At 32.8% G+C, this 26,242-nt stretch overlaps 2 protein-coding genes and 1 long non-coding RNA gene across 3 annotated transcripts in view; 2 read left to right on the forward strand and 1 right to left on the reverse strand.

The window, feature by feature from the left end:
* LOC134239596 (carbohydrate sulfotransferase 14-like) overlaps positions 1-26,242 on the reverse strand; it is a 58,909-nt gene that overhangs the window by 31,926 nt on the left and 741 nt on the right. The window contains exon 2 of the mRNA XM_062721781.1: positions 23,486-24,657. Coding sequence (XP_062577765.1) covers positions 23,720-24,657 — 938 coding nt within the window. The 3' untranslated portion in view covers positions 23,486-23,719. The remainder of the gene's footprint in view (positions 1-23,485; positions 24,658-26,242) is intronic.
* Positions 5,341-19,987, forward strand: LOC134239599 (uncharacterized). The gene is made up of 2 exons (XR_009986250.1): positions 5,341-5,428; positions 19,759-19,987. It is a non-coding gene; the product is annotated as an uncharacterized LOC134239599 (long non-coding RNA).
* Positions 21,246-22,806, forward strand: LOC134239612 (uncharacterized). The gene has a single exon (XM_062721793.1). It carries the CDS (start codon positions 21,554-21,556, stop codon positions 22,214-22,216), a length of 663 nt encoding a protein of 220 aa, XP_062577777.1. The 5' UTR covers positions 21,246-21,553; the 3' UTR covers positions 22,217-22,806.

A 26,242-nucleotide genomic window follows, 5' to 3' on the forward strand; every position in this document is an offset into this window, starting at 1 on the left:
TAAACAACTTTGTATAACGTCAGCATTTCTCAATATCAATGTTTGTTATAAGGATCTCGTTTGAGGGAAAAAAAACTACCATTGGGTCGTATTTTGATTGAAATGTTGCACATATCAATAATACGGCTATTGTGTTTAACTTATTTTGACTATGGTTAGCTCCTTTAAGAAAATTAAGAGGAAAGTGATCGTAATTGGACAGCAGAGAATGCTTATTTATGCTGGGCATCTGATCCTACGTCTGGTGTCGGTCTCTTAGTCCTGTTCACGATCTGTATTGTTTATATGATTAATTAAAGAGAAAGTTCGAATCTTTAAAATGTAAAAAGTCCTACCTGGTTTAGGCCTGTTCAAAGGTATAGTAAAATTATTTTTACTACGGATTAATGAAATGGAGCACTGTTTGCATTGTTCACATTTCTTACAACTGTTGTACTTGTAATCCATGTATGTTTATTACTTTAATACTTAGTTTCAAGTAGTCAATAAGTCTGTTTTATTCAAGAACCCCGGTATGGTTTAATAAGGACTTTTAAAAGAGCTCGGTTCACTTAATGCATAAAATGGCCCTGTAGATTGACACCTGGTTTTCCAATTGAAGCTTTCAAATAAAATAAAGACTTAGTGCTTACATTCCCTATCAACAATTTTTTCCTTAAAGTCCGGGTCTTGGAGAACTGGCTTTATGAAACTGTAATGTTCTTGAATTTCAAGGTAAACAGTTAAAATTGAGTACATTCAGTTAAGAAAAATAAATTCAGCGCACTCTCTGATCTAAAAAATAAAGCATGTCTTTTAATCCCCAGAAACAATTATATCATTTAGTAGTTGCTGATTTTAGATCAGAGGTTGCGCTCTACGTTAAATATCGAAAAATAGCTTTAAAAATTGGCCGTTTTTGAAGACTTTTTCATAATATGAGGAAATTGACGCATTTTTTGACGTCATAATGCATTCACCAGCCAGAAAATTACACCAATGTTGATAGATACGCAGACATCCAAGATCTAAGTGATATTCAGTGCATGTTTAATTAAAACAATGCAGTTTCAGTTTTTCAGAAATTCACAGGGCCAAATAAGGCAAAAGTGAACCTTGTTCTTTTATTACATTGACTTTTAGTTTCATTGCTATGAAATAATATTCAAATGAATTGGTATGTTATTGTTTTTGTTCAGATGGCGACAGGTGCTGCCCTCTACCTTACGGTCCTGTCATTAACACTTGTTGTCATGGTAACACGCGGGGACTGTGATTCTGAGACTCAGTGCGTTCAGAGAACACGTGACAGATTGATCCTGTGTTATACGTCCTGTAAAACCATGCCCCGGAGCAAGCTGACCTGTCTGAAAACATGTTACCAAGACTCCATCAAACGATTGGAAAAGTGTATAATGGACAGTAAATCATCTAGATAAGTAGTAAAGTGTTTATTACTGCTAGCCCTTGCTGCACAAACATTATGTCACTTGCTGTTCACTCGTTAAATATTTATTATTGCAATCTTTTGATTAAAAACAGAGATGCTTTGGTATAAACAATAGATATTTTGATTTTAAGCACAATATTGTATTAATGGCTATTCAGTTTATTTTCATTCGAAACTTTTTTGTTGATATTGCATGATTCTGGATTGTTACTTTAGAAAAAAATATAAAATAAACCTTCTTCAAAGAAAAAATTACTTTTTAAAATGTTAAGCGAAAGTGTGAAGCTGAAAACATTAATTTTATTATTGACATTTAATATCCAAGTCAAGTACAAGAAAGCTGTATATAATTTATACATGTTAAGTGTATATCTGAAATTCAATCATATATTTAAAAGAAGACTTTAAAAGATTAGTCTTTGTTTTGATTTATTTTTGATTTTTATTTAAAAAGGTATAAGTTGTGGCTAGTGTTTTTGTCCTTAGTTCCCTTTCTAAGGAAGAAATTCTCCAAAAGCATATCAGTTTTGAATATTTTAATATCCCGAAGAACCAAAATGAATTTGAACTACTATATACCAGGTATATATCTATTATTGGATTCCGAAACTAAATCAAATTAAAAGAATCCTTACAAACAAAGATACCTTGCGGGTTCCAGTAAATGTTCAACCAAGCCTCTTTCTTTACTTCTCACTAAGTAGTGAAGTAAGAACTTCAAGAGTACTGTGCAACAATGTGTTCCAGAAGCGGGGTGAATCAGACGTGGATACTCAAAAATTCCAAGGAACTCTTGGACATTTTGAAATCGCAAGATTTTATCAAAATCAACAACCCAAAAACTTACGACTTTTCAACATTATACACAAACAATCCCCAGGATAAATTAAAGTTCAGGCTTTTAGATATCATTGACAGCTGCTTTTTCAATAAAAATGGAACTCGAAAATTTTCTTACCTGGTCATTGGTCAATTGCAAAATTACTTTGTTAAAAAACACTCTGATTACACACACAAGTATTCTAAAGTTGACATAAAAAAGATGCTTGAGTTTCTGATGGACAATATCTATGTTATTTTTAAAGACCAGGTCTTGGAATTGCAATGGTATTGAATGCGCCTCGTTATTAGCAGACCTATTTTTGTATTCATATGAAGTAGAATTTGTGCAAAATCTTATTTGTGAAAAGAAAAAAAAAACACTTGCCGTGACCTTCAACTCAACATTTAGATATATCAACGTATTGACAATTAACAATTGTTATTTCCATTCCTATGTCGATACGATATATTCTGGTGAGCATGAGATAAAAGATGTCACAGAGTATGAGATATCCGTTTCATACTTGGATATTTTACTTGAAAAAGACGTTAACGGTAATCTAACAACAAAGCTCTATGATAAACGTGATGACTTTAACTTTTCTATTGTCAACTTCCCTTACCTATATAGCAATATACCTTCATCACCTGCATACGGAGTTTATATATCTCAGTTGATTCGATACGCAAGAGCATGCTCTACGTATGAACAATTTCTAAAACGAGGTAAAGTATTGACAAACAAGTTGATGAAACAAGAATATCAGCAGTCTCTTTTAAAGTCATCATTTCGTAAGTACTTTGGTCGATACAATGACTTTGTCAGCAAATACAATTTATCATTGAGTCAAATGCTGACTGACGTTTTTCATACCAATTGTTAGTCCATTATTTATACACTGAATTGACGACGGATTTTTCCGTTATTTCCCGATCATGACAAGGAGCACACGGCGGGTGTGACCGGTCGGCAGGGGATACTCACTCCCCTATGGCACCTGATCCATCTCTAGTGTTTTGGAGGTTCGTGTTTGCTCTGCTTCTATTTTGTATTGTTTTATGGACTTTGATATTGAATACTGGTCGTTATCTCCACATCCTTCATTTAAAGGGGATGGGGGTCGCAGCTATTTGCAGACTATCTTAACCTCCTTTAAAAGAAGAGCTCCATAGAAAGATATACAGAAATGATCAAATTTTAAAACTAAAATGTATGAAATTTTGCGTCAAATGATAGTTGACAGCTTAAGATAGCATATCTAAAAATTAAGTTGAATCTGATGGTTAAATTTGTTGACCCCCTAGCCTCCTTAAAAAGACCAATGGACCTTGACATTCTCCAGAGTATTACCAGTCAATGAGTCTCAAGTTTTCGCAAAACTTCATGTGCTTTAAGAGTCAAAAACTTTACGGTAATGTTTGTTTGTGTCACAGAATATTCATATTAAAAAGATGCTTGAGTTTCTGATTAACAATAAATTTATGATTTTTGGAGACCAGATCTTCCAACAATCTATTGGAAGAAACACGCACGCTAACTCTCGATTCCCGCCTACATTTTGGAACCAATTAATTCAATATGAATAGCAATTTGGCCATAAAATCTTTGTTTAATACAAAGAACAGTTCAATGCTAATTGATAAATCATCTTAATACCAGCGCTAAACAGTAAATTATCCATAATTCCAGCTCTTGAAAAAGGGGGGTAGACGATATTTTCCATTGAAATCGGAGTTTCAAGCATCACCGTATTTTTAAATAGTCTAGGATATGATTAAATGTTCCTTATATCTTTTCTTATGTTTTAGGCAAATAAATAAAACATAAATATTTCAATAAGATATAATGTTTCAGTTCTATATCGCTTTGAACTTGGTGGAAAATAAGCAATTTTATCGTTTTTTTTCAATAAACATATGTCCCCCCCCGTGTCACATAAAAAGCTTTGGCATGAATTTGTGAAATACCATTCCATATTACCTGTACAAAGGAATTTTTGTGACACGGGGGGGAAAGATGTTTTAAAAATATTTTCCGTTTTCCATTGATTTCTATAGTGAAAAACAAGTTTTACCAAAATTTTAGAGTCATCTCTCTTTGTTTTCCCAAATAAGTAATGTTTTATGAAAATCCATATAATTATCTATAAAAAATATTAAAAATTCATCGAATATGTTAACTTTTGAAAATTGACTTGGAGGTCGGCGGGAGAACAATACTATCGTTCGCAGTTCTTCCAGTGGTTACCAAATGCGCCCCGTAATTAACAGACCTATTTCTTAAATTCATTTTGAATGTTAAAAGAATTTTTAAATATGTTATGCCAAAGTATAAAATAGCATACTCTAAGCGAGGTTTTCATAAAAGCGTATAGTTATTCCTTACATAAAAATTATTTTTTCCTAAACAATTCCATACAATATGCATGCAACAATAATGAGATATTTTATTTACATCCCACAAATCATATAATTAAAAGAAACAAATGAAAAATATACAGCTTAAAAAAAGTAATAAAACTGCAATGTCTTAAAAGAGTCGAAGAGACGTTACTTGAATTTATAAGTTTTGCAGTCATTGCATTCTTGTTTTAACTGGTTTAGAATTGTATATGTCAGGAATATCCACTTTGTCTCATTCGTTTAATATATTGCTTGTTGATTTCCTTAAAATCTTGCATATGCACATTAATGTCACCTTGTTGGTCCAGGATATTACACGATTTGAAAAAAAAGCCCAAATAAACTTAGGACAGAAATTCCATTAGCCTCTGGGCATTTTTAATTCGTTTATAAAGAACGACGCAAAATATTCTTTCGTATTCAACAGCATTCAAAGGAAAAATTATTTCAATATTGAGAGGAATTTTCTGAAATGGTAAGTTAGATATTAGAAGCATAAAAAATCTTATCAATTTCATGAATTTTATCAATTTTATCTATTCAATTATGAGTTTCCATGGCAAACTCAGATATTATTTTAATATTATTCAAAAAAAAATTTGTATATCAAATATAATGTTTTTGCTATTTACCCCAAATAAATTTAGGACAGAAACTCCATTAGCCTCTGGGCATTTTTAATTCGTTTATAAAGAACGACGCAAAATATTCTTTCGTATTCAACAGCATTCAAAGGAAAAATTATTTCAATATTGAGAGGAATTTTCTGAAATGGTAAGTTAGATATTAGAAGCATAAAAAATCTTATCAATTTCATGAATTTTATCAATTTTATCTATTCAATTATGAGTTTCCATGGCAAACTCAGATATTATTTTATTATTATTCAAAAAAAATTTGTATATCAAATATAATGTTTTTGCTATTTACTCATTTGAAAAATAATAGCATCTATTTGTGTATACAAAATAGATGCCTTTATTTTACGAGAAAAGTATATTTGAAGGGACCTATAAACTAGTTTATAGGTCCCAAGTATTTGTTATTTGAACGTTGGCCTTTAGGGGTCGGGTTCGGTTGACACATCAAGTGTAGTATATAAAAGGTCGGGTTTGATCATCACATTTCTTTCTCCTGAACCTTTCGAAGGTAAAGACGCATAACAATTGCTTGCAATAAAATACATTAAATTTTGGTTTGTAACTTTAAAATTTGTACGATTTTTCATTTATACATTGTTCTCAACCATTTTAACGCTGTTATTACTATTGATGCGCATTAATTATGACGGATGAGATTGGATTCAAACATTTTACAAAGCAGACGACGCGCACGCGGTTATACTAAAAAATCGTTTACTTATACCTTTGTATTGTTTTACAATGATGTAATGTTGGTTATTAACATTAATAACTCTCTTTTTGTTTCATACTGCTTCGAAACCCGGCAAAAGGAAACTAGAATAGGCCCTATGCATGTGAACAACAATAAGGTAGCTCGGTCGGAGCTTCTCGTGGACATGGACCCAAATACAAGACTACAAGTCAAAGAAAGGCATTGAAAATTATCTTCAAATCGTTTGGAAAACCAGACATTGAAATAAGTATAATCACAGATTAACAGTCCGGTATATCAGATATTCAGGTATGTGATGTAAACAGTTGCAACGTTTTGTTTGATTGTAGGAATAGATTGGTAAGTCTTTTAAATCCAAGGAATATTAGGCATTACATAAAGCATGGCTAAGAACTATTTGGCTTAAGGCATTATCTAAAATATGGCTCAGAACAATTAGGCATTATGATTGATTTCACTGATATAGAGACGTCACCATTGCCGGTGAAGGGCTGCAAATTTAGGCCTATGCTTGTCACTCATGGCCATTGAGCAGGGAGGGATCTTTATCGTGCCACACCTGCTGCGACACGGGGCCTCGGTTTATACGGTCTCATCCGAAGGACCGCCCCATTTAGTCTCCTTTTACGACAAGCAAGGGGGTACTGAGGACCTATTCTAACCCGGATCCCCACGGGGCATTATGATAATATGGCTGAAAACTACTAGGCATGACGTACAACATGGCTCAACCTGGCTCAGAACTATTATTAGGCATTACTTACAACATGGCTCAGAATTATTAGGCATTACTTACAGCATGACTCAGAACTGTTAGTAGGGGTGGGGCGATATACCGATACACCGATACATATCGATATTTTCCTCTAAGATACGGTTTACGATACAAGCATTCAAATATCGGTACGAAACGATACACGAATGACCTATCCAAAAATTGAAAATGAAAGTACCTGTCCTTGAAAATGGCGGCCTGTACGAAGCGAAGAGATGGTGTTGATATTGAAAACACACCTTAGAACTAATAAGCCTTTGATTAGGGGTAATACGTTTTCACTTTTAAGCAGCCGCGGAAGATTGGACAAGAAAAGTTCAGTGTGCAAAGCGTGCTATACACAGAAAAGGATCGTTTCCAGACCAATTGATATTATTAATTGTTAGTCCATTCATACTTTTTTTTGTAATTTCAACTTGGCTACAGACTTTCAGCAATTAATAATGTAAATGTGATGTTTTAAATGAATTTTTAGTCAGTGTTCATTGATAAACTACACAACTATTTGTAAACAACTTGTTAATAGAAATTTGGTAATATATACAATTGTCCTTTACTATTGTTTTTGTAAAGTTTTAGTCAATGAAGTTGATGAACTTCAAGTATTAATTTCATAGCACACATGATTTGACATAAAATAATTATTTGAGTTAATGTCAAGACAAAAAAAATAAATAAAATACTTATTATTTTGAATACTTCAATAGTTTTATAATTTATCATGTGTTAATGTCAAGAAAAAAAATGAAATAAAATACTATTTTTAATAGTTTTATGATTTATCATAATATCGAGATATGTATCGTATCGTGCCAATATATCGAGATATGTATCGTATCGCAAGATCTGTGTATCGTCCCACCCCTAACTGTTAGGCATTTCAACATGGCTCAAAACTATTAGGCATTAATGCCTACATTTTTCAGGCTGACATAGTATATATCTCAAGTTTGTGATGAATGTAAATAAAAAGGAGAATGAAGTACATATCTTTTTCCAGAGTAGTTTTGTGATAGATATTTAACTGCACCTAATTTTCCTAGAGTTTAGTTCTTTGTATTCATGAAATATTATTATCTAATGTTGTGAAAGCCCCTGATATTTATAAGGCAAGTGATAATATCAATTGCATATCATAAATTTTATAGATTTACACTGAAATTGGGCATCTTACTCATGATAGTTGACTTCAAGAAGAAAAGAGATCTAAATTTGGGGTCGAGGAGCAATGATCCTCTGGAAAATGCCTTTCTCAAGTCTGTATTTGTTGGAGATTCTATTTTCTAGTTATTCAATTGGAAACAAAATGATCATTGAAATATAGTAATACAAAGGTGAAAATGAGAAAGGGGGGGCATCTTCATTGTTAAACAACATAATGTATCAATTCATATTAATTCTTGAATGAAAAGGAAAATACAAATTACTTATATGTAACCATAAACCATCCATTGCCTAAGACTGGAATTACTAGGATAGTTTTGTTTTGATCCAATAAAGTGGAAATGAAAGGTTGGAAATTGCAATATGTAATCCAAGAAATGTCAAGAATGTTTTGTAATCATTTATAAATGAATATATTTTGGTTTTTAATAATTAAAGCAAAAAAGGAATAGTCAAATCTCATTTTCTTAAACGTTTGGGATTAGGAAAAGCTTTCAGTAGAGATATTGGATATTTGAGATGTAGGTAGACATGACCTTCCAGATCAGTTCAGGTTACTTAAGATAACAGTGTTAGAAATACCAAGTTAAATTGCATTACTTCTAGAATCCAAGTTAACTTATAATAAATGCAACAGAATGTATGTTGCAAATAAACTTATTTAAACTATTTCAAATTTGGTTATATTTACACACAAGAAGTGACACAATTAAGCAAGTTCCTTAAATCCCTAACAATGTATCAATTAATTTTCAAAAGAGTTCTCACAGAAAGTTTATATGTTTTTGGATTTTTATACAGATTGCTCAACCTTGAATGTGCATTTGACTTCATTTTTAAGATGTTTGGGCTATTAAAGTTCCTCACAGGGTGCTTTTATTTTGTAACTCTGTTCTTATTATGCGGACTTTAAAACTTAGGACTGGGCATTGTCCCTTGGGCTTCACATTTAAAACGAATTTCACTTGGTGTATGTTTTTTAATCAAAATGCTATTAAGAAGGATCAAGCACATATTGATAGCAGTACATGTAATACGTGTATTCAGGCTCATTGCATATAAAAAATAAATAAATAAATAAAATAAAATATTTCCATTTGATGTAATTAATAATCAAACATCTATACCTTTAAGAATTTTAGACTTTGCTTTGCATTTTGGGCTACACAGTGGAAGAATGTGGTCATATAGAGCGGTAGAGCTCAGATGCACATACATGTATCACAGGCATTAATAATATTTATTGAAAGAATCTATGTAAGAGGGAAGGGACTTAGTCAATTAGCACATAAATAAGATTAGTCAAGTTACACAAGTATTGCAAGCATGGGTAATGAAATTGCAGCCAAAAAATCCTAGTTTGAAAATGGCATCTATAAGGTGCCAAATATCTTCCTGGCAGCTTAACTGGTAAGTATGATATACAAATTGGAATACTAGTAAATTTGTTACAAGTTTCAGCTAATGTATCTTTTGTAGGAATATCATTAAACAAGACCAGTATGCTTCCAAAATGATAGTATTGTTTTTTACAGGCATTTGTAACCATCACTAAATAGTGTTGTACCTTCTTGTAATTGAATATGATAAGAATTTCAAATTGCTCTGCTTCAATTGGCTAATTAGAGAGTGAATGAGTCGTCTTCGGAGATATAAAATTTGGTTTTTTCAAACAGCAGGACATGGCTTTCCTAGCAATTTTTAAACAGGAATTATGATATAGGTAGTTCTCTAGAGTGAAACTCCCCCTATTTGGTTTTAAAAAAACCCAGATCTTTAATTTTGATTAACTACAACCATTTACATCTAACTTGCCTTGAATAATGGAGAAACGAAAAATTATGGTGGTAAAGAGCATTGCAAGGTTGCTCAGACATTTAGAAGGAATTAATAGACAGGTAAGTTTCTACAAGACAAAGCTTTATTAGGCATTGAGGAACTAGGTGAGATACATCACATTTAGTAAGATTTGATTGCCTTATGTGTTGTAAAACCTTTTCTAAATTAAGGGAAATTCAAAATACTTTAGTCTAAGTCTGCTGAAGGATATGCACATCTAGGAATCAAGATGTGTGCAAGGATCTAGCTGGGAAGGGGGGTCTTGGCAGTATTGGTCGTGGTCCAGTTGACTTGCTTTGCTTCCCCCCAATGTGTGGGGTGACTGCAAGCTGTGCCAACTTGCAGCCATGCAGTCTTCACGAAAACTTTTCAAACTAACTGGCCAGTCGGACCAGTGAACCTTCAAAATGTACTGGCCCACGAAAATTTTTACTGGCCCCTTAATGAAAAAATAAAATAAATACATTTTTATAACTGTAAATAAATACATGTTTACGCACTTCAACTTTTGAAATGCGGCCATTTTTCGTCCTTTGTCGCGTTTAGGTAAGTTGTTCGTAGGAAATTCGCACATTTTACGTACTACTTAATAGTTACTAGCTAGTTCCTGTTGTTACGTAATGCATCCAGGTTATAACAATACGATTCAACAACGCATGTTTATTTTTCTTATTTTATATATTATTAAAATTTAAGCAAGTAAGTCAGTAAAAATATATATTGACTGTGTATGATTTTTAAAATCAACAAGCCCATCGGACTTCTTGAATTTTGATTTTCACTGACCCGACATCAAAATTCACTGGCCTCGGTCTTCGGACCAGTGAGTTTTCGTGAAGACTGGCCATGTGGCGTCTGCGCACACCAAGTCAACTGATAACTGAATGTTTGTGTGAAACTTAATTGTAATAAACTGTCACCTTGTTGAAATGCTAATGCTAGTGTAAACTAAGCTAATAAGCTTACTCTTGGTGACATTAATATATACTTTAGAACTGTACTACATCGTACAGGTTTGAAATATGAAAAATGTTGATATTTGAAGTTTGAGATGTTTGATCTATGAAGTTTGAGATATTAATGATATATGATATACAAGATTTGATAAAATAAGTTGATATGCTTGATATTTGGAATTTGAGATATGACTTATTGATTGATTGATTGATTGATTGATTTGAACAGTTTGTATGTGTGCTGACCCTCCGCGGTTAAACCGGGACGGTTAGAAAAAAGAAACACACATTGTTGATGTTTGAATTTGGTGGGTTCGCCCAATTGAAATGGCGTCCCACAATTTTGTACTGTGCCACGGCCAATACTCGCCACAATAAATAAATATAAAATCTATATTGAGTTTTGTGTCATTTTTCTCTGTATAAATAATAGCATCTATTTGTGTATACAAAATAGTATACAATTAATTACCCCATGTGAGGTCAACATGGTGAAATAAGGACCCGAGACCTGGCCCACGAGGTGACCTGATCTGACTGACGCCGCGTAGCGGCCGAGGTCAGGGCAGGTCATCGAGTGGGCCAGGTCGAGGGTCCTTATTTCACCATGTTGAACTCACAAGGGGTAATTAATTGTTTTATTATACAGATATATTGAAAAGTATGAATCTCTAACCGTTATCAATTCTTTCTTTGATCGGGATCGGGATTCGCTACAGACCGGATAGCGAAGTTGTTTACATTGACGTCTGCAAGTCGTGTAAGTTTTTGAATCATGATTTACTGATTAAAACAATATTTAGTTCATAGCGACATACATTGTCATAACTTACGATTACTTTTCCTCTACTCAGTCAAAATCTAACACAGAATTCAACTCTTTTAAGAGCCGCCTCTACATTCCATTGAACTGAATTGTAACGATATATTGAAACGATATATAGTAACGATAATTTGACCGTATTCTGTATGGTGATGCAAAACAGACCATGCACAATTTTAAAAACATGTTTTTTTTTTTCGAATAGTTATTATTTTATGCATTAACTTCACTCAAAAACGAATTTTTGATTAAGCGGTCATTTTTAGCGGTCATTAAAAATAATGACCAGGTCATTATATCCCACGTGCAATGATTCCTAGGTCAGTATTGCTGTAAACAGTACCATTTGGAGTCATTGTTGTGTTTTAAAGTTTTCTTACCAGCCAATCAAATTCGAGCATTATCAATAGAGGTATATTAAATGCCTTTATTTTACGAGAAAAGTATATTTGAAGGGACCTATAAACTAGTTTATAGGTCCCAAGTATTTGTTATTTGAACGTTGGCCTTTAGGGGTCGGGTTCGGTTGACACATCAAGTGTAGTATATAAAACGTCGGGTTTGATCTTCACATTCCTTTCTTCTGAACCTTTCGAAGGTAAAGACGCATAACAATTGCTTGCAATAAAATACATGAAATTTTGTTTTTTAACTTTAAAAACCCGCCCTCCCACTACCTTATTTTTAGAATGTTCCATTTTCTCTAAGTAAAGAAGGATATTCTGCTGCTTGGTTTTTTGCTTTATTTATGCAGTGAAACAGCTTTGATCTGCTTGCCGAGATGAATACCTATACCCATAGAAAAAATATCCTGGTGATGTCTAAGGAGAAGTTATAAAGTGAAGAATCTACCACATGATGCCCACATCAAGTCCATTGCCAGCCTCAAGGATTGTGCTAAACATGTGCTAAAGTGTCTCTGTGCATTATCCGTACCGAATAGTGTTGCAAAATTGTGAAACTTTCTATCGTTTATAAAACCAAATTGGTAGCATATAGTTGGTCATAGGATTGATATTTTAAACTAAAAGAAACTGTCGTGGCACTTTTTCAAGGAGAAGTCATTAGTGTGAAGCGTCTGCGCACACCAAGTCAACTGATAACTGAATGTTTGTGTGAAACTTGTAATAAACTGTCACCTTGTTGAAATGCTAATGCTAGTGTAAACTAAGCTAATAAGCTTACTCTTGGTGACAGTAATATATACTTTAGAACTGTACTACATCGTACAGGTTTGAAATATGAAAAATGTTGATATTTGAAGTTTGAGATGTTTGATCTATGAAGTTTGAGATATTAATGATATATGATATACAAGATTTGATAAAATAAGTTGATATGCTTGATATTTGGAATTTGAGATATGACTTATTGATTGATTGAATGATTGATTGATTGATTTGAACAGTTTGTATGTGTGCTGACCCTCCGCGGTTAAACCGGGACGGTTAGAAAAAAGAAACACACATTGTTGATGTTTGAATTTGGTGGGTTCGCCCAATTGAAATGGCGTCCCACAATTTTGTACTGTGCCACGGCCAATACTCGCCACAATAAATAAATATAAAATCTATATTGAGTTTTGTGTCATTTTTCTCTGTATAAATAATATAAATATTTCATTAAAAGTCACTGATTAGGTTTCTGCGTTAATAACAAGTAATCATATATAAATGTGAGACATTATACTGAAGAATCATAATTATGACGCAGATATGAAGGAAAACTGAAACACATGCATCAAATTCCAGGTATTTTTTATCAATTGAGAAAAAATAGAGTCACATTTTGGAGCTCTCTTTAATGAAATAGGTTCCAAACGTTATTTCCTTGGCATGAATTCCAAATTAGGAGACTTATTATCTCTAGGAGAAAATGAAACCCAACAATCATTATAAGAAATATGGGAGTCGAACCACCTTGATGCGATGGCATATTTCACAAAATTACTCTTACTAAAGAAATTTTATTTCAACATACACTGTAATGTGAATTAGATTAAACGAAGTCAAATCTTGAGCAAAGTTTTGAAATGTATGCAGCTAAAGATGGACGGTATCATTATAAATAAAATCTTGAAAAAAGTACTTTTTTGTCAGAAAAATTTTTTTCAAAAAAAATTTTGTCTTCGTTTTTATTTCGTTACTATGAACACTTTTCTTAGCTTTTTGCGATATATTTTTTTCCACACGTATTGTATGTTTCGTCACTTTCATCCGAAAAGCAATTTTTACCGAAGGCGGTGCATTCCAAGATTTGATGAGCAATTAAGGAAATGAAATTACTGAGAGTATTTAATAGTATATTTAAATGAAAACACAGTACAGGCATATCTTTATTAATGCGTATCAGCATATCCATGAAACTGAAATGTGTAGTAACGAACAGTAATAATCCAAAAAATTCTAATTAATCAATGCAAATTGAGAGAAAAACAAACACCGGTTATTAAAAATAAGATACATTAGGATCTAGTTCCATTGATTTGTAATAATGCATTCTTTATTAGTAACGCCCTCTGTGAGCCTTTTAGGTAGATCTGGTAAAACAGAGTAATCCGTAAACTTTATTTATATACTGAAAATGGCTAAACAGAAAAGCATTAAATACGTCAGTCAACATTTGACCTCACCTTACATACCTGCACTATTTCCTCCCACTTTTCGTGGTTTTGTAGTAAACATGTAAGAAACATTAAAAGTTTTTTAGGTACATGTATGAATATATACTGACACGCAAAAGAAACACAACAAGCAGTAATCTACAAATGTTTGATTTTTTTATCTTATGATTTTCAAAAGCGAATAAAGTAAGGCTAAACTCACTTTTCAGAATGAAAATGTTAATTGTTTATCCGTTTACTTTACTAAGTAAAATATGACTGTTCAAACAGCCCCCTCCCAGCCATTCAAGTAAAACGTGCAAGACTGCCCTAAACAACAAATGCAGCTTAATTTCTACGATACAATAGATATACAATAGATTCATTAATATCGAGATCTGAGGCGAAAGAACTATTCTTTGGCATTTTTAAATGCCCGTTTTTCGGATGATTTGGTCGAATTTTCTCTAACTTAGACCAGTTTAGCCACCCTTGGACTTCCGGTACAAGGACTGTCCTTAATGCATATGATACGTTAGACCCTGTTAAGGCGTAATGTAGTGAAATTTCGCATCAGCAACTCTCCATCACCTTTACATTGAAATTTTCCAGCTAGAGCAATGGAAATGCGTACATAAGCCATTTTCAAGTAGCCTAAGCATCGTTACAGGAAGGATATGGAGATAACGAACAGTATACAATCTCAAAGTCCATAAAACAATACAAAATAAGAGCAGAGCAAACACGGACCCAAGAAACATCAGAGGTGGGATCAGGTGCCATGGAGGAGTGAGCATCCCCTGCCGACCGGTCACACCCGCCGTGTGCTCCTTGTCATGATCAGGAAATAACGAGAAAAATCCGTCGACAATTTAGTGTATAAATAATGGACTAACAATTGGTATGAAAAATTTCAGTCAGCATTTGACTCAATGATAAACTGTATTTGCTGACAAGGTCATTGTATCGACCATAGAACTTACGAAATGATGACTTTAAACGAGACTGCTGATATTCTTGTTTCGTCAACTTGCTTGTCAATAATTTACCTCGTTTTAGAAATTGTTTATACGTAGAGCATGCTCTTGCGTATCGAATCAACTGACTCAGAGATATATATACTCCGTATGCAGGTGATGAAGGTATATTGCTGCATAAGTAAGGGAAGTTGACGATAGAAAAGTTAAAGTCATCACGTTTATCATATAGCTTGGTTGTTAGATTACCATTAGTGTCTTTTTCAAGTAAAATATCCAAGTATGATACAGAAATGTCGGATTCTGTGGTATCTTTTATCTCAAGCTCACCAGGATATATCGTATCGACGTAGGAATGGAAATTACTATTATTAATTGACAATACGTCGTCGATATATCTAAATGTCGAGTTGAAGGCCACAGCAAGTGTTTTCTTCTTTTCACGCATAAGATTTTGCATAAATTCTGCTTTATATGAATATAAAAATAGGTCTGCTAATAACGGTGTGCAATTGGTACCAATCGGAATTCCAATAGACTGTTGGAAAACATGGTCTCCAAAAACCACAAAGATATTTTCAATCAGAAACTCAAGCATCTTCTTGATGTCAACTTCAGAATATTTATGTGTGCAATCAGAATCTGTTTTAACAAAATAATTATGCAAATGACCAATGACGAGGTAAGTAAATTTACGAGTTCCATTTTTATTGAAGAAGCAGCTGTCAATGATATCAAAAAGCCTGGATTTTAATTTGTCGTGGGGAATTGTTGTGCATGAAGTTGAAAAGTCGTAAGTTTTTAAGCTGTTGATTTTTGTAAAGTCTTGTGATTTCAAAGTGTCCAAAAGTTCTTTAGAATTTTTTAGTATCCACATCTGATTCACACCACTTCTTGAATATATAGTTGCACAGTACTCTTGAAGTTTTTCCTTCACTATTGTCAATATCTTAGTGAGGAGTAACGAAAGAGGCTTGGTTGAACATTTACTGGAACCTGCAACGTATCTTTGTTTGTAAGGATTCTTATGAAGTTTTGTAATCCAATATACTAATGGTAGTTCAAATTCATTTTGGCTCTGTGTAATATTATAAATATTTAAAGCTGGCATATACATGTAATTTTGAAGAATTTCTTCCTTAGAAAGGAAAGTATGAGTATAAGTAGGATTACCACTTGAAGAATTAAATCCAAGTTCTTCTAGAATGCAATTTATATAATGAGCCTTACAAACGAAGACAATGTTGTTACCTGCTTTGTCGGCAGGAACCAGTACGTACTGATCGTATAATCTATCTAACTCCTTTTTCACTTCTGGTTTATTGGGAAACGAAAGGAGAGTTAATTTTTTGAAATATTCCTGCATTACTTATGATGAACAGTAAAAAACCGTTAAAACTCCATAATATTGCCAAATGTTTTGTTAAACATGCAATTTTTGATTTCTGTTAAGCAGACTCAATCTTGACTTCCGGTTATGGTATGGAAATCGTTCAACCGTTAAATTACCGATGTTTACCAAATTGAAGATATTCATAATTTATTTTAAGGTACAAATTTCTTTACTTTACATAATTATTTCCCCCTAAAGTAGGGTGTTGTGTTTCTTTTGCGTGTCAATATACGAGGGCCGTTCAAAAATTACGCGGACTGTGCTATTATTTACTCTTACAGACGTTATATAGTTATGAAATTTCACAGAAATATATATCTAAAAGAGTCCAATGAATTTTGGGCAAAATTTCTATATTTTATGCATATTATGTATCTTAAAGATTCCAATAAATTTTGGGTAAAAAATTTCTGTATTTTAAAAAAAAAAATTCTACTAAAATTATCGGTATGTTGATATCGCTGATGGAGAGGTACGGAGCACGACAAAAAATTTGAGGCAAAAGCATGCGGAATCCAAAATTTATCTCATAAATTTTCTATAATTCGCGATATTTTTCGAAAATTTTCTCCATTGTTTCTTTAAATTGTTCTATTATTATGCATTTAGATTTCTGACGTGATATTTGAGGTACTAACAGAAATATAGTGATTTTTCTCTGATGCGATTCCCGTGATAACGACCGTGAAAATTACGTCTCCTGAATTGACGGCGCATCACACTTTTGTTAAATTATGTGTAATGCTCGAGATATCGCCAACATAGATCCAAAATATGCATAATAAAACATGTAGTAAAATAAAGTATTCGTGACATTCGTCCACAAAAAGCAAACTGAAATTTTAGACCGTAAGACCTCTGTAAAAAGGCTGTACGGGAGGACGGGAAGAAGATTATCGACGAAAACTTTATCCGGACTGTAAAGAACGTGATTGAGAGTCACCAATATCACACAATATCTCATGAATACCTGCAGTTTTTGGTTTTAAAACAAAAAAAGAATATTCTTTACTTGTTTAATAGATTTTAAGCTTGACAAGAAATGGTGTTTGGATGTTGAGTAGATAAGATAACTCAAACTGTACAGATACCCTTGGGAAAACGTTGAGAAAATGAAAGCTCAATAACATATTTTTTATAATGCCTGCATGTGACATCAAAGATTTTGCAGCTCCGTGACTGAATGATATGTCCTGAAAAATCACCCAAAAAATTAAATTCATACCAATTTACATTTTGATATGAAATTTTGAAGACCATATAAGTAAAGATCCTTTTATATTATGTGTGACATTTTGCCCGATTATGTCGTCAAATATTTTTTCTGTGCAACAGTATATAGATACTCACTATCGTAAATGTCACATCATAAAGTTTGTAAATTATAGAATTAAAAAAAATATCAAGAAAAGCAAAGAAGTTTTAACTACAATCTTCCATTTTTTATGTTGCATAATCATTAAAATGCCCAGTTTATGCCCAGTGGACCATGATATTACTGTGAATGCAGGAAGAACAATTGCTTTTCAAACAATAATGTTATGTGTAATCCTACAGAAATTAAGGTCTCTACAATTAAATCTGATATGAACGGAAACTTCATCATTGCAAATATGATAGAGGAAAATATATAGATATATTTTTCTTTGGTTAATCATATTGACCAAATGAGATAACCAACAATTCTACACAGATATTAGCAATACAATATACAGAACAAGAAAGTTGGTGAATATTGTCGTTAACCTGGTCAATCTGTTTTAGCAAGTGCATACGGATTCTGAATTTTTCATTTTGGAGACCTAATGGAAGTAAACAACGGCATCTGTATACTAAAAAAGCTTAGTTCTTTGACCTACTCTCAGATTTTTCTCAGTAGCACATTCATATTTGGAATATGATTGATGCTGTAGATATGCAATAAGGTTTCACAGAGTTTGACACATCTGTTTCATGCTTAGAAATTTTACTCGAAAAAGACGTTTTTGGTAATCTAACAACAAAGCTATATGAAAAACGTGACGACTTTAACTTTTCTATCATCAACTTCCCTTACGTATGCAGCAATATACCTTCATCACCTGCATACGGCGTTTATATATCTCAGTTGATTCGATACGCAAGTACATGCTCTACGTATGAACAATTCCTAAAACGAGGTAAATTATTGAAAAACAAGTTGATGAAACAAGAATATCAGTAGTCTCATTTAAAGTCATTATTAAGTTGTCGATACAATGACCTTTTCAGCAAATACAATTTATCGTTGAGTCAAATGCTGCCTGACGTTTTTCATATTAATTGTTAGTCCATTATTTATACAGTGAATTGACGACGAATTTTTCCGTTATTTCCCGATCATGACAAGGAGCACACGGCAGGTGTGACCGGTCGGCAGGGGATGCTCATTCCTCCATGGCACCTGATCCCACCTATGATGTTTTAGAGGTCAGTGTTTGCTCTGCTCCTATTTCGTAATATGGACTTTGATATTGAATACTGTTCGTTATCTCCATATCCTTCATTTCAGAGATTTGATTTTCATCTTGGATTAAAAAAAGATGATTTCTGTAAAAACCCACTAGTTCTCCGAAATCCTCTCATATTAATTGCAGTGGCCTAATCATATTATGTAATATGATTAGTGGTTTCATGTAGATGTGCAATAAGGTTTCTATATTTTAATTTTCACCGTAGGGACCAGATTCGTTGGTAAAAAGTCATATTATCAACAAAAACACAATTCCTTCAACATATTATGCAATTAATTAATTAGCTCTAAGCAGATAATTCGTGAAAAAGAAAATAAAGATTAATTCTTAATGAAATACTTGAGATCAGAAAAAATACGCCTTATGAGGCTTTTATGAAAGAAAATTGACAGTAAACATATACCTACCCCGAAATACACGTGGGTTTCACATATTGACTAACAGCCTGTACACCATCCAGGAAGTTGCATCATGCGCACCTAAAAAGAGTTCCGTTGAATTCAGTGGAATAATTCTGCTAAATTAAGCTATGATATTCCTAATACTTGAGTCCAAATTTAATACTGTAGGCCTAAAAAGATGCCGAAAATGAAAAAATAAAAAGAAATTGTCTCTTTATTTATATACATGTAGAAATATAATCGAGTTCATTTTGATTGGCTATTTTCTTGCGTAACACCTTTAACCTTATTCTTGTTTTTAATTATCATTTTTATTTTATATTTAGATACGATTTTTTATCTTCGCCGTCTTGGTAACAGTCGTGTGCAGTCAGTGTAATGACTTCGCCACTCAATACCAATGTCTTATGAGAAGTAACAGTGTGTTGTGGGCATGTAAAAGCAGATGTTACGGTTTCGGATGTACCAGAACACAGTGTGAGCTGAGGTGCCAAGAAAACGCCTACAGACGTTTAACATTCTGTATTACATTGGAATAAAAACTATTCAACTTGACACGATTCCTCTTCATTTCATGTTAACCCTGTATATCACTTAAAATTTTGTAGGATTAATGCATTCTGACTGATTAAAAAGAATCTTGTGTTGGTGTATATTTAAACGTTGCATTAGAAATAAATTAATAGATTTATTAACAAATAAGATAATACAAACTTTATGTAAAAAAAGGGATGGTATTTAACAACCAAAATTTCTTATTATAAATGTAGAAATAAACTGAAAAAATTTAGCTATATGAAACCTCCGTTTTGATTCAATGATGTTCAATAATTTCATATATTAGAACTATTTTTTTTTTTCATAAAAGTGTACGTGTATATAGATGTATGAGTGCGAACAGACTGAACAATTTCTTAACATTTCAGACATTTGATATAAGGATCATTCAAAGCAAAAATATTTATACCAGTCCCTGCATCCATTTTCGGCATTTGTTTGTATTTTTTTAAAGCACGTGTCCTGAATACAAGTCACTATAAAATTCGTGTACAGTTGATCCAAGGGAATGCAGATATTTGAAACTAAAAAATTGGATACAATGTTTTTTACGTCTTTATATTAATGTCCACCTGGTGGTTTTATTAATTAACAAGGAGAAAGCTGAAAATTAAAAAAAAACTTTAGGGCAATGATCTATCGGTCTTATGTACATGTAAGATTGGATTTCAAGGTTGTATAAATTATGAAAACTTGATCGCGCGTATGTACATGTGTACAAAGCCTTTTGTCGTATATAATACCCTCTGAACTGTTTGACATCCGAAAAGCATATTGACATTTAAAAAACAAATACACAACTTAATCTTAGGTGATTTGGAATTGCATATAATGACGCAGATTTCTTTCTGAATTTCTCCAATATCATATTGATTATTCTACCCTTAAAATGCTTCATGTGAATTGTTATGTCTACTTAAAAGAGTTTCTCTACAAAACGCTAGGGTTTTGATTTATTGGGCGTTGTTAACTGTTACTATTGATCACATTAAGTACAAGCCCTTGGACATCTGGAGCTGGATTTAAAGTGAAATATTTGAAAGGAAGAGGCCTTACTTTTTCATCATGCCAATCTTCTGTGTACTCTCATAGTCTACTCGTTTATTATGCTCATTTAACGGACAAAATGCCGAATAAGAATGAACCTTTTTTCTGGTATTGAATCGGAAGGAGTTTATTTAAATGCGAGTGAAAGCTTTAAAGTAATCGAATTTGTTTAATTCAACACTTGCGATAAACACTCAACAATGTTGATACTACATTGATGAATGCTTTCAACACAAATATTATGCTATTGATAATTTTTAGTTTTGAGATTGTGAATCTGGAAAAATGACGTCTCTGAGCAAATAAAATTACGAAATGAAAAGAAGACCCGTCAAACGGTAACATAGAACTGAACAAATACCCACCGATAAAAAATTTGCTTGCAAGGAAATAAATGTTTCTGGGCCTCTTTTGCACTTGAAATTTTCCTCGTTGCGGCGTGAAATAGACCCACTGGATCAATAGCCCAGATTCTGTGAGTGGAGTTGTCAAGCAATAGAAGACCATGGTGGAAGCATGCGGACACGTCCGACCCGCCGAGGACAGCTAGTGATCCTCCACCCAGCGATGAAAGTCAAGAAACAAAACAAAGTTGTGGAGAGACAACTGGAGAATACACTCCATTTTATTGAACAGAAATGTCATTTCCAAGCGGAGAAGCTAGATAAATCTATCAAAAGTGTACAAAGACAGCTAGAAAATATTGAGAGTGACAGGAGAAAGGGCGGAATTCCGGGTAGATCACTGGACGATATGTATGGACGGTTTGCAATTACACCCGAATCGGCGCAAAAACGCCGAAGGCGCCGCGCTGTGTCTTGTGAAATAGGAACTCCAAAACGAAAGCATCACTGTTCACATTTCCCTTGCGAAATGCCACAAACCTACCATTCTATAGGATTCAGATTTCAACCTGAAGATACTGAATGGAAACCATGGAAAAAAATAAGGAATGACTTAAGTGACGAAACACAAATTGTCCTTGAAAATTCAGCTCTTATGAATACTGGCATATCTCGTCTTAGAGCCGAGAGACGAGCCGATATGTTAAAATTAGAGATGGAGAAGAGGAGAAGAAAAATGGAAGAAGGGAGACCCCCAGCGTGGGAGACAAACTACGGAAAACCGACGCCCATCCGAAGGTTAAAGTACCCGGTCCGCCTTGAACCCTTGGACTAACCTTCTCTAAGGCCGATGTCCGTCATTTCCTCGAGTAAGAATGTTGTGTTTCTAACTGAAATAGGATTAAATCAAACTCTAATGACTCGAGACTGTTTACTGTCATATTGTGCCAAAATAAAGACTTACACGAAACGACCGTGAACAGGTATTGATTAAGTAATAATAAGTACCTGCCTTGTATAGAGAGGAAAGGTATTGATCCCTTCATTATGTTGGCCGATCCTGTAATTAAGAAATTGGCCGGGTTTAAAATTGATTGTAATCAATTGTCAAAAAGATTGCATAATGCCTAATGAAACTAATGTTGGGATGGAGAATAAGCAAATACTTTATATGACGCATAATAAGAGACAATTTTTTAAAGAAGTTTCTGAGATTTTGACAATTGTTATAAACTGTTCACTTTATTCAATGAGCCTTGATACGCAAACCCATTCCAAGGAACATCGTCTTTCTTGTTATAGTTGACCACATTGTTTTCGATGTAGTGTACACATTTGAGCATTCTTTCTTCATGTAATTCTTGAAATTAAAACACTTGAAGTAGAATGTGCATGTTTATTTGAGACACATTTTAAGGTGATAATGCTTACATTTGTATAATAATTCTCATAATTATGAGAAAATAAACATAAAACAATAATAACAACGTTTCCTTTAGACATACAATGTATATCGATGTTTAAGATGCGATTGACAATTTCTATGCTTTATCTTTTAAAAAAAATCTTCAAGATAATATCGATTATTTTTGAAAGAATTGATAAAGTACAAAAAAAAATAATTTGGAATGCCTGTGGATCAGTCTGTGATTGTCAATCTATTCCAGATTTATGGAAGCTTTGAATAGTGCTGTTTCTCATCAACGACGACCCTCGTCAAAGCACGTGGAATTCCTTATGCCATTTATTATAAAATTTTCATTTCATAAAATGTCATTCCTCTATGTTTTATTGATATTTAACTCCTAATGAAGAAAGTCGTTTTCATTAAATTATCCAATATATTTTGAGGATGTGACGTTGACACATGGTTTAAGTGTTCGTTTTCGATTTATTTGTAAAAGATAATTTAGAGGACCCCTGAGATTTTCAATTACTGAATTGCCATATGTTTCCTCAAGCAGAAAATTTAAACGAGCATATAAGGTATGTTTTTAATTTTATCTAAAGAATAGTTTTTGATGAGAAACTCAAGTTTAATATAAAACATGCTTGAATTCTCTCTCTCTCTCTCTCTCTCTCTCTCTCTTTGTGAGAATATGACCGTCTGTAATGTTTCTTCATACATCTGGTTTATGTGGGTGGTGAATTGTCATATTGAAAAAGTAAAAAGTCTAATTTGTAGAGTTCCTGTAATTTACCGATAGTTGATTCTTTCACATGATCGAAAGCTTCTATTAGCGCTTGCCTTCTCTGAAGTCTCTTTTCATTTGAGCTCAGTTTGTATTTTGTCACATACTCCAACATTATTTTAATAATTTTATCTGTGTTTATCTTCTTATCTATATATCTTGAAAACTCTTGTCTCGGAAATGGTACTTTTGATTTCAATTTTCCTTGAATTTGCAGTGTATTCCAAATTTTTGATAGATATTGTATGAAATCTGGACATAGTTTCCGATTTTAATGTTATGTATGTGTTTAAAAGACTAATCACTGACTTGTTGTCGATTTTATTGTGGATTAATTTTATCAATTTGTTTCGTGTTTCGTATGAAATGTTTATGTTATCCAACACATACTCAATATCAGCAGACAAAGAATCAGTTTTGCTCACAATATCGTATCTGACATCACATGCATGACACAGTAAATAAACTGGCGCCCAGTGTCTATTTATTTGATAGCCTCCGTATGCTTTGCTGATTACGTAATCAAGGAATTCTGTAAATGTTACATTATACCCGCATGACAAACTTCTCTTCCCGCTTTTCTTTGAAATTTCACGAGCTTCTTTAACAAGACCGAAGAGGTAGAACTTGTCCACATACGCTGAATACAATCTGGAGTAAGGATTCCTTGAGACAATCAAGGTCACTGAGTTCGACTGTTTGGTCTTAATTAGTGCAGATGTACTTAGTTTCCTATTTCCAATTACATGAACATGACTCCGACTTATTTCAAATATTTCATCAACCGACTGAACTCTGTCTTTTTCGAGAACAAGGAAAATTTCTGTCATGAAAGAACTTCCAGCCTTTGGCACTTTGCAGTAGGATAAATTAGCTTCTTTATTTCCATAAAAATTTTCAGACACTTGACGAAAGTCAAAGTTATACCTATTAATGTCCGCCAATTTGCATGTTGATCTTAAATGTTGAACTCTTTTTTGCATTCGTTGTTCCCTTAACTGTGTTGGAGACATCTGAACATATTTTGATTTATCCACATGATATTTTTGATTAAGGATATTAAAGGAATTCCATACTTTTCCAACTACAAAGAAAAAAATATTATAATTAATAACATATAAGTAAACTAATGATTCTACAATTTCCGCATATTTTTTTTAGTAAACTGACTACACTAAACCCTATTAAACATTAATGTTGTTCTAACTGTGGAAAAAGAAGCAAGAAACAGGATATTGTGTCCATTCGGTTTAAGGAGGAGAAAAAAAAGAACGAGGAGGATCCAGATGATAAAACAAACTTGATCTTCTATACCGTACAGCGGGTATTCTTGGCGGGTGTAAAATTTGGCGTTTTGCCTGCTAAAAGGTATGCCAATGATTTTGGCGTAATTTATTCTAGTGGACACAGGGTTTCATCTCTTTGCAAATGAAGACTAAGAAGACTAAGTTAACTGTTAACTGACTATTTTAGCGATTAAAATTTTAGCTGGCTGCCATCAGAACGCCAAAATAAGCCAAAATTAGCAACCCGCTAAAATTACCCGATACGGTAATGAGAAACCAATGCTGAATGCATATACATGTACAAAAAAGTTAAATGTATTCACATTCTAGACGTATATTGATAAAAAAAACTGAAAAATAAAAATGATAATGAGTGTAGTGAAATACTTAACACTTTCATTACTATCAGGGCAAATGAGGTACACTATAAGCAATATTTTGCAAGAAGGATTAAGTTAAATAGCTGTTATTTTTCCATAAATTATTCAAAATTAAAATCCAAGTATTATATATGGCACGCCAAATTCACAAAAATGAGATAAACCTAGTTTCACATTTGATAAACTAGGTTTATCGACTGTAAACTATAGTTTACAAACCGTAAACTATAGTTAACGATTCGTTAAGTATAGTTTTCATCTGTAAAACTATATCTAACGGTTGTTAACTATAGTTTACTAATGATAATCTAAGTTTATCTGTCTGTAATAAGCGTTAACAATAGATTTTGTTGATAAACATAGATTCACGTTTGTATATATATGTAAACTATAGTTAAGAGTTGTTAATCATAGTTTCACAAATCGTGAAACTATATTTATCAGATCGTGAACTATAGTTAACGGTTTGTAAACTATAGTTTACAAATCGTGAAACTGTATTTATCAGATAATCTATGTTTTGCAATCGCAAATGATTGTTTTCAGTGTTATGTATAGTTTACGGTTGTGAAACTTATCGCGTTAACTATGGTTTACGGATGTAAAATATAGATTAATGTTGTTAACTATAGTTTACAGTCCGTAAACTATAGTTTACAAACGATAAACCTAGTTTATCGACTGTGAAACTATGTTTAGCTCATTTTTGTTAATTTTGCGTGCCATAATTATATACATCTCTAATTATAACTGAAGGTATCTGGATAAATGGACTCATTAATATAAAGAACCAAAAGCTCATCTTTTCAATCTTTTAAAACACATTCCAGATACTTATATTCAATTTAATATAATTTTAGAAATGAGATAAAGATGAGACTGTGAAATCTGGATACATTTTTAGTCTAATTATGACATTTTAGTCTAATATGGGAGAACATGATATACTACATTTTTTTTCTGGCTTTCCCTATCATTTCATTGAAATTAACAGTATAACTTT

Source organism: Saccostrea cucullata, unplaced genomic scaffold, assembly GCF_032062105.1.
Source record: "Saccostrea cucullata isolate Sc308-1 unplaced genomic scaffold, CSIRO_AGI_Scuc_v1 ctg80, whole genome shotgun sequence".
NCBI lineage: Eukaryota > Metazoa > Mollusca > Bivalvia > Ostreida > Ostreidae > Saccostrea > Saccostrea cuccullata.